Raw genomic sequence first — 9,982 nt, forward strand, 5'->3', positions numbered from 1 at the left:
AAAAAAAATAGGGTGTTTTGTTTTGACATGACTTGCTCGGTCCTCGAGTAAATTAGGGATAAACCAATTAACTCACTACAGCACAATTGAATTTTTGGTACTTTAAATATAATGGATTAGATTGATGGAAGAAATTTTCTGCTTGTGTTGTGGATAATGGTGACTTTTAACCATTTTTAAAATTAAAAATATATTAAAATAATTTTTCATAAAAATTTTGATTTTTCATGTTATGTCATTAAAAAATTATATAAAAAAAATATTAATTTAATATTTTTTTAAAATAAAAAATAAGACACGAAGCTAATTACATTTATACTCTACTGGTTAATTATAGTCATGATTGAATGCATCAACCACTAAAATTAACAATTTTATGTTTGACACGAACTGTTATATAGATGTTATATAGATGGAAAGACCATTAAAGGTGGATTTTCAAGATCCTAAACAGTAACATGTTAGCCGTATTTTTATGTTTGGTTTATAGTTTAATTTGATATTGTATTTAGATTCATAGATAACAAACTTGTTCGGTTGATTTAATTGTTTGGATGTAATTTATGAGTATGATTTGTGATGTTAAAATTAACTATTTGTGATGCTAGTGAAAGTTTTAGTTTGTGAATTAGATGGGAAAAAAAATTACTTGTGTGATTATGGTTTTAATGAAACTTGTTTTTGTTCTTAAAATTAAAGAAACAAACATGATATAATGAATATGATTGTGGTTGATTCATATAGAATAAGTTGTTCATGATTTTATTTTTTTACATGTTGATTTTATTAAAAAAAAGTTGGTAAATTTGAAATTAGTGACTGAATGAAGTGAATGACGAGTTATTATTCAAGAAATTAAAAATTGTTATTATTGTTTAGATTTTGTTATGTGATTTTTATTTCAAAGTGATGAATGATGAGAGGTGTTAATGAAGGGTTGGCATTGTCCATATTGTTTGGATTATGATTAAGTCTATGGACATGAATAATTGTATTGTATTTTTAATTTACTTAAACTATATATGAATTTTTACTTGAACCATGTATTTTAAGGTGTTTGGAGTATATATGAAAAAAAATACTAACGATTTTACAATTTGATGGTCTATTTTTACAAGATTTTACATTGTATTTTCCATGCTGTATAAAAAATGCATTTTTTACAATCTTGGATTAGATCATACTAGATTGTTGCCCCGTGCTGCGTTATGGTTCGAATCAAATTTTTTTGTAAAAAGAAACTTCTAGGCATTGCTAATGTTTTCTAGTATTAAAAAAAAATTGAACCATGTATGAATTGACCTGATATGACCTGATCGACTTAACGGGTCCAAAGATAACTTAAATGACTAGTAAAAACATAGTTTAACTCAAAAAATCAAGACAATATATTTTAAAAATATTAAGATGGCAATATGTTGGCTTGACTTGAGTCCATCTGGGTTAACCTTTCAAATCCATAACTCGGGTTATGAAAGCATGACAACCCTATATAAAATAAATCAATACAAATTAAGAAACTTAATTTCTAATCAACCCAATATTGAATGATGGAATTTAAAAAAATAAATAAATGATGGACTCACAAAAACAACTAAAATAAACTCGAGTTATAAGATCAAAATAACCCTATAAAAAGTAGATCAAAATAAATTACGAAGTCTATTAATTCTCAACCAATCTAAAGTTAGAGGATGAAATTGAAAAACAAATCAATTCAAAAAAATGATAAAAAACTGGTTCAACTCGAGTTAACCCACCAAACTCATGACCTAGATCATGAGACTAAGGCAACATCATAAAATAAAAAAAAACAACAACAACTCAAGTCAACCCAGTTTAACATATCAAGCTCTCAACTTAATTTATGAGACTACAATAACCTTATAAAAAACAAATCAAATAAATTATAAAGCTCAATTCATAATAAACTCATTGTTAAATGATGAAACTATATACATATAATTCAATATATAAAAAAGATACAATAAAAACAACCCGAATATACCTGGGTTAACCCGCAAAACTCACGACCCGAGTCATAAGACCAAGATAACCTCGTGAAAAACAAATCAAAATAAATGACAAAATCCAATTTATAATCAACTCAATATTAAAGATGTTGAATAATAAACTTTTTTAAAAAAAACACCAAATTAAAAAAGAGATTAAAAAACTCGAATTAATCACTTAATCTGCTAAATCTTATTGATGTTATAATTACAAATAATTTATGCAAGTTTTTTGATAAAATTTTGACATTAAAGATCACACATAATCGTGAGACCGAAATTGCAATTACAATCAATATCACACATCATGCGCCTATATATAAGGTGCAAAAAACAAAGTGAAACACTTTAAGACTAGCAAAAAGCTGTCCACTTAAAAGAAATTAAATTTCTCAAGCAAAACACACGCGTACATAGATTAGAGACCATCAAATTAAAATAAATAACAACAAATTAACCATAAATATTGAGTGACAAATTAAAGAAAACAAAAATTATAATGTATATTTTCAAGAAAACATTAAAAATTAGGAGAGAATTTGCGCATCATTCACACGGTATTGATCTAATAGACATTATATATATAAGCCATCAAAGACATGCTAGGACTTCATTTTCAGCATATTTAGTATTGTTAAAAAGATTTAATCACACCTTAAAATATTATCAAATAATATTATAATTAGTTAGGGTTTTGTTCGGGGTTAATTACGAGTTTGTTTGGTGGTCTTTTAAGATATAGTTGAAATTATCTCATCAAGTTTTTTTTTAATAATATCGAATGTATCAAAAATAAATATTCGATGTATTTTTAATAGGTCATTTTTTCTTATTATTTTTTTCCTTTTATTATTTATTTCTCTTGTCACATAATCTATTGTCACATCACCTATCTTTTCTTGTTTTCTTGATCACTATATTTTGATGACTATATTTTTTATCAATGAAATCTATATCTTAACCTTAGGCTTTTCCTAAGGTTAATTAATTTTTTTTTAAAAAAAGCTTTTTAAAACATGACTAAACAATCAATTGAGAATAACAAAATGGATATTCATAAACGCATCTGTTTATAATTTTCCAGCTTTCATCATTCTTCCAAGAAATTTACCAAACTTTTTTTTTTTAAAATCCATTTAACACTATAATTTAGCAGTAATTATGGTAACAATGATTGACGTAGTACAGCAATGATGCAAAGAAAGACGTATTTTATTATCTTAAAAAGTGGGAAAGTACTATTGATTCCCTAAGCCATTTTTTTTTATGATTAACAAGACATTTTAAATTATTATAAACTTTCAAATACATGGTGTCCTTTTATATTAATAGTTATTTTAAAAGTATGTTTATGGTTGTTTTTTAAAATAGTTTTTATTTAAAAATATATTAAAATAATATATTTTATATATTTTAAAAATTATTTTTGATATTAGTACATCAAAATAATTTAAAAATATAAAAAATATTAATTTATAGTGAAAAAATAAAAAAAAATTAATTTTTTTAAAAATACATTTGAAACATAAAAATAAACAAAAATTAAAAAAAAGGCATAAGCTTATAACAGGTTTGGCCGTTACGTTCATCACAGTCCTGTTATTACTTGACAAAATTCATGAAAATATATCGCCAAAAAAGATGAAGCGGCGAGGATGAATGGGTGAGTGCCACTAAGCAAGAAGATAAGAATTGAGATGTGGGAACTGCTACACTGCGTGCTGTGTCAAATTCTGTTTAATGTAAAATAAATATCCGAATAATTATAACACCAGTTAATTTAGGTTAATTTAATTAACATGTAATCTAAATATAAAATTAAGATAATTTATAATAAAAAAATAAAAAAATTCACAAAATTTAATGTCTAACAACAAAATATCAAATGATGAAAAAAAAACCTTAAAAAAAAAGTAATGTTGAAGAAAAAAACTCAAGTCAACTCATAATATGAGATCGGGATTAAAAAAAATAGATAAAAAAACATAGTAAAAAGACTAAAGTTAAATAAAGAAAGCATTGGAAAAAAAAAAAATCTTCAGTTAACCTGGGCTAACTTGTTAACTCATACTTAGGATAGCCTTGAAAAAAACAAAAAAAATCATAAAGTTCTAGCTAGAGCCAATAATCTAATGTTAAATTGTAAAATTAAAAAAAAGCTAATTTACTTAAAAAATCAAGAAAAAAATTCGAGTCAACTCGAGTTAACTCGATTAACATGCTACCTGGTATATGAGATCAGAATAACCTCATGAAAATAAAAATGGAACAACTAGTGAAACTTGAGGCTCAATTACTCAACGTCAAATGATAATTTTGAAAAAAAATCAATTTTTAATAAGGACCTAAAAAAAAACTGAACTCAAACTGAGTCTAAGTCATGAGATCGTGATTACCATGTAGAAATGTAAACACAAAAAAATTATGAAGTAAAATTTTTAATTATACAAAAATATTAAAATCAAAATCAAAATCAAAATAATAAGGATCAAATTAAAATAAACACAAAACTATATAGGAAAAAATCATTAGGAATAAAATTAAAAAAATAAAATAAATTAAGAAAATTATATAAAAAAATAGTAATTGAAAGAACGAGTACTGAAATTGAATAAGAAATGAAATAAAATAGAATTTTGAGGGAAAAAATAATAATAAAAGAATAAAAAAAATAACAATCAAAATAATAAGTATCAAAAGTGTGTGTGTGTATATATAAAAAATAAATGACATAAAATGATGGGAATGAAAGTGAAAAACATAAATAAAACACTTAATTCTTCTAGAGCAGCTGATTTTTTACTTTGTTTCATAAAATCAAGCATAAACTGACTACAAAAAATTCTTTTTGATGTTGCAATATACTAGTATAACTGAAATAAAAATAAATTGTCCAAGTCAAATCCCAAACAAAACCAATGCAAAGGGTCATATTAAAAAAAAAAAAACAATTTTTTTTAAAAAATAGACAGGAACTTCCCAATGACCATGCAAATTAATTCTTGATGTTGGCGAAAAAAAAAAAAAGACTGAATATTTTCTTAACCTTCAAATTCAGTCCCTTGAATTTAAATTAATAAAATAAAATTTCATTTTTTTAAATTAATAATTAACTGATCACATAATATTTTCTTGATAATTCAAGATTTCTATACACACTATAAAAAAATAAATCACAAATGAAATTAATTTTAAATGGCCAAATAAAAACATAAAGAAATTGAGTGGGAAAAAAAACTATCGAACAACAATATTTCCTCTCAAAAACTAGTGCCCTGACAAATATTTTTTTCTACTTTAAATTATATTAAAATAATATTTTCTATGGAAAGACTGTGCAGACCCGTACTTTTATTTGTGTTGATAATTCGTACGAATATTAAGTAGTGAAAATTATAGGTGGGAATCGTCATAAATAAAAATTGAGTAGACATAAGAGTACCCATGCCTCCCTGTTTCCCTTTCCGACGAGCAAGTTGACGTTGCAGACAAGCTGCAGGGCTACTCCGCAGGACCTGTCAAATAATGGTAAAATACAAATAAATACAAAAGGAAGGAGGAAGCCTCTGCTTTTTTTATACCTTCCATGCTCGTGACTTGAAAACTTGTAATTTAAATAATGAAATTATAATAACTTTATAAAAAAATAAATTATAAATCTTAATTTTTAATAAATTTAATTTTAAAAGATAAAATTAAAAAAAATTCAAGTTAACCCAAGTAAATTTATCAAAATTATGACTTAGATAATAAGACCATGATAACCTTATAAAAAACGTAGAAAAAAAAAAAAACAAAGCTTAATTCCAAATCAACAAAATACAACAGGGAAAGAAAACCGAGTTAACTCGTGTCCTAAGATAAGCAAATCTAATGTTTAAGGATGAAATTAAAAAAAAAATGACTTGAGTCAACCCGAGTAAACTCGCAAAATCCATGACCTAGATATTGGGACTGAGATAACTTTATATAAAGCAAAATAAATTTTTTTCTAAAGCTTATTTACACAATCAATATATTGAAGGATAAAATTAAAAAAATAGATAAATTAAGAAATAAAAGAAATTATACATAAGTTAACATGCCAAACCCATAAACCGGATCATAAGATCAAGATAAACCTTATAAAAAGTAAATAAAAAAATGATCAGAGTCAATCCAGTTTAACCTACCAAACTCACGACCAAGTTCATGAATCTTTGATAATCCTATGAAAAGTAAATCAAAACAAATTATAAATCTCAAATTTCAACAAACCCATTGTTAAAGATTGAAATTGAAAAAAAAAATCAATCTAAAAAACAATACTTAAGCGTTGTAAGCGTGTTTTTAAAAAAGAAAAAAAATAACTAAAAAAAAATAATGATTGTCAATCCTTAACCGTCAAAACGATGGAATAAAAAACAACAATGAACAAAAAAAAGTAAAAAAACAAATACTAGTATATCTAAGTGATGAAAAATTTAAAAAAAATTAAAATTACAGATCCAACAATGAAATTAAAAATAAATTAAAATTTAATAAAATAATAAAGAATAAAAAATCAAAATATTAAGAATTAAAACCTCAAATATTAAATTAAAAATTTCTAATTCGACAACTTCACAAAGAGAATCTAAAATAGAAGTAAAAATCAAGAAAGTGAGTACTTAATTTGAAAAAAAAAAAAAAGCATAATTAAAATACATTATTTTAAAAAGCTATGCTTGACTTCAAAGGATTGATTCGTAATTTAGGAAACCTGGGTCTTAAGCCGGTCTAGTTTCCAAAAATAATTAAAACAAAGTATAAATTTTTATTTGATGTTTATATTTAATTTAAAAATAAAAATCATGTAAAAAAATAAATTGGAAAAGGCCTGAAAAAAGAAGCATATCATCATTATGCTTAAAAAATATCCTGCGTCGTAAACATGTCTGTATTGAGCCGTAAGCCCATACCCATATGCATATAAAAGATATGCAGCTCAAGAGCTTAGCAGCTCATCAAATTATCCCAGGCCAGCTCACTGGATACAGTTTCGATTCAATATCCTATGTCAATTTACGGGCCAGTCCTTAGATTATTTCTCAAGAGCAGGTTAGTACTTGGACTCGAACTCCGAGAAACCAACCAAATCAAACCAAACCAGCTGCTGCCTCTTCTTGGAAGCCATGGCTATGGAAAACTATGCATCAAGAAATATTGACGAAATTCACACAGATGTCCTCTCTCAATCAAGACAAGCTTGCTACAAGGTCCTTTCTTATCTTTCTATTTCTCCTGTCTTTTTTCCCCTTTTATTTTGCTTGTTTAAAATAGAAAAATCAAGAAAATTGCTTTTCTTGGTAAAGATAACAAAAGGGTTAGATGTTTGTTGCATTTAATAATATCAGGCGCGAGATGCTTTTTTTGCTTGTTTGGAGAAAGAATCAGGCAAGAAACCTACAGAAATTGGGTCCGTGGGGCTTCAATATCCAGCTGAATGTAAAAACTCAAGGGCTGAGTTTGAGAAGAATTGTAGACCTGCTTGGGTAATCTTTGATTAAAATGATAAATTCCCATTATTGTTATTATTAATAATCTCGATTTTATTGCCTTTTTTTTTAATTATTTGATTTTTTTAATAGGTGAAGCATTTTGATAGGCTATACTGTAGGAACAAGACATCGCAGAGGTTGTTGGAAGACAAGGAAACCAGGAGAGGTCCGTTGTTGCTTCCTCAGCCTTACACTTTCAAGCCTACTTCTAGTACTTAATTTGAGCTCCCTTTATCTTTTTAAAGGTTTTCTCTATGGGTTTTCTTTAAAATTTTATCTCTGGTGGGGTGTTTTGATTGATTTGGTAAATGTACAGTGATGGCATTGAGAGTTACTAGTTATTAGCCTGATTAGTTATGTAGTGATGGCTAAATTTTGAACATATGATAAATAAATAAACTTAAATTTCTGTGTTTTAAGGTTATTAATGATTGTGTTGTTTTCTTTTTCGAATTTTGTTCTATGGTTACTTGAAATCATGCTATTTTGATGCTACCAAATGATTGCATGCAGCAAAATTGGTTATTGAAAACATATGAAGAAAATGTATGTGATGATATTGCTCTCGTTGGATCAATTTTATCAATTTTGGCAGGGTTATAAATATGCTTGACATGGCCCTTTAGGAAGATGCAAGCAGTCTTTTGGTCAATGTCTTGGTGAATTCATATGCCCCTTTTGAAGTGAGACCAGGGATTGTAGAATGAGTTTATGACTCGAGGCAGTGTTGCGAAGTCTATGGTTAGCATTAACAATTAAATTTCAAAGAAAGGATGTATTGTTATCTGTCAAGATACTGTGGATGTTGAAAATGGGATAAAATCCAAACTTGAGCACGTTGTTAGGCTTCAATGCTCAAATACTTGGTATTTTCTCCTAAATAAATTTCATTTTTGTGTGCTGCTGGGATTAAAAGATGTGAGTTTCCTGTTTTCAAATGGTTGCCACTGATCTTTGATGACTATATCTGGTTCATGTAAACACATGCAATACGATGTTGATGTTGATGTTGCCCCATGCCTGTGCATTTGCATTTAGAATATATATGTTACCTTTTATGCATCCATAATTTGATGTGTTCTACAAGTAGATACTTTTCTGGAACCTAAACCCTTATTAAATTAATGGTTAAGCCAACAATGTGGTGAGATGTAGTGGAATAGGGGACACCATTTCAAAATTCCAGCATGGTTTGTTTTGTTAGAACTACAAGGAAAAGGGAGAAGAGCTGTGAGGCAAGCTGTTCATGGAAAGGAAAGAAGCTTGGATTGGTATGTTAGGCTGTTCATGGAAAGGAAAGAAGGAAAGAAGCTTAGAGTTGTATGTTAGGCTGTTCATGGAAAGGAAAGAAGCTTAGAGTGATATGTTAGACTGTAGGATACTATAGGAATGGCTCCAGGAGAGGGGAGCTTAAGGATTCTGGGAGTTGCTGTTAAAGCCTAAATGTGTTTTGCTTACATGAAATTTCATGATTGATCTAGATATAATTTGTTATCTTCTACTTTCAGTGGAACTACTTGAGCTTGTTGCATGCCTTTGTTGGTCTTCTTTCATCAAGGACTTGAGCGTGGTTGTGAGGCAAGTGTTTTGCTTCATGCATGCATGTGTTCATCTCCTTTATTGATGATCACTAAATGGTTAAGCTTTGTTTTAATGAAATACAATTCCTAAACAAACCAAGTATAAAATGTATATCAAATCTTTTACACAACATTTCAAGAACCCAACACGAAACCAATAAAAAAGAATACTGTTAGAATCCACATTGCTTTAGGTATATTGCCAGCCACAGTGAAATCATGAAATGTTTTAGTTTCTTTTAATTAATAATTAATTAGTATACCGGGACTGCTGGCTGGCTTGCGGTGGCTGCTGGTAACCTGAGAAAGCTATGCATGTTAAGAGCTGTGGGCTACACTCGAGGGGCACTGGTCCCAAAATCCAGCTAGGTTTTTTCAGTTTTTGATACTGGACTATAGCCTAATATGCTTTATCTGGGCTTGGATTTATTTTTGTTGAGATTAAGAGCTCAAATAATCGGCATTCAATTCGAACAATTAGAGTAAAAAACCGGTCATTAGAAGTGCATAATCAAGCCCTGTCATGCCAAGATTGCTAAACCTCGTAATCTCAGTATTTACTTTACGAAGCTTTGTTCTCATGTCAGAATTATCAAACCCTAGTAAAAGTCACATGTAATCACTATATTAAGATCATCAATATGATCGTTTTTCAGGCGGTAGTAATCAATTGTATGCATATGATATTAGGGATGGTTTTAATATATTGATATTAAAAAATTATTTTTAAAAATTAAAAAATAATATTATTTTAATATATTTATAAAAAGAAATTATTTTGAAAAACAATCTCTTATGGAATCACCATGCTAACATGACTTACTCTCTTTTTTCAATAATAGTTAATAGTAGTTTAAGGTTTTGTTTGTTT

At 27.5% G+C, this 9,982-nt stretch overlaps 1 protein-coding gene across 4 annotated transcripts; it reads left to right on the forward strand.

Annotated features, from left to right (window-relative positions):
* Positions 1-6,998: 6,998 nt before the first annotated feature.
* On the forward strand, positions 6,999-9,704 carry LOC118034347 (cytochrome c oxidase subunit 6B-like protein new16). 4 transcript variants are annotated; one of them, XM_073406163.1, is made up of 4 exons: positions 6,999-7,249; positions 7,388-7,525; positions 7,622-7,697; positions 8,736-9,704. In XM_073406163.1, exons 1-4 carry the CDS (start codon positions 7,166-7,168, stop codon positions 8,858-8,860), a joined length of 423 nt encoding a protein of 140 aa, XP_073262264.1. In that variant the 5' UTR covers positions 6,999-7,165; the 3' UTR covers positions 8,861-9,704. The 4 variants fall into 4 exon arrangements, with proteins under 4 accessions (XP_073262264.1, XP_034895504.1, XP_034895505.1 ...); XM_035039613.2 differs by lacking the exon at positions 8,736-9,704 and adding an exon at positions 8,045-8,469 and having other exon boundaries at positions 7,004-7,249; XM_035039614.2 differs by lacking the exon at positions 8,736-9,704 and adding an exon at positions 8,127-8,469 and having other exon boundaries at positions 7,008-7,249.
* Positions 9,705-9,982: the final 278 nt, after the last annotated feature.

Source organism: Populus alba, chromosome 18 (assembly GCF_005239225.2).
Source record: "Populus alba chromosome 18, ASM523922v2, whole genome shotgun sequence".
NCBI lineage: Eukaryota > Viridiplantae > Streptophyta > Magnoliopsida > Malpighiales > Salicaceae > Populus > Populus alba.

Excerpts from the sequence above, each read along its gene's own strand:
- LOC118034347 (XM_073406163.1), top strand. The coding sequence starts at position 7,166 with ATGGCTATGGAAAACTATGCATCAAGAAATATTGACGAAATTCACACA. Across the intron at positions 7,526-7,621 it reads AGAATTGTAGACCTGCTTGG|GTGAAGCATTTTGATAGGCT; the intron begins GTAATCTTTGAT and ends TTTTTTTAATAG. Across the intron at positions 7,698-8,735 it reads AGACAAGGAAACCAGGAGAG|AACTACAAGGAAAAGGGAGA; the intron begins GTCCGTTGTTGC and ends TTGTTTTGTTAG.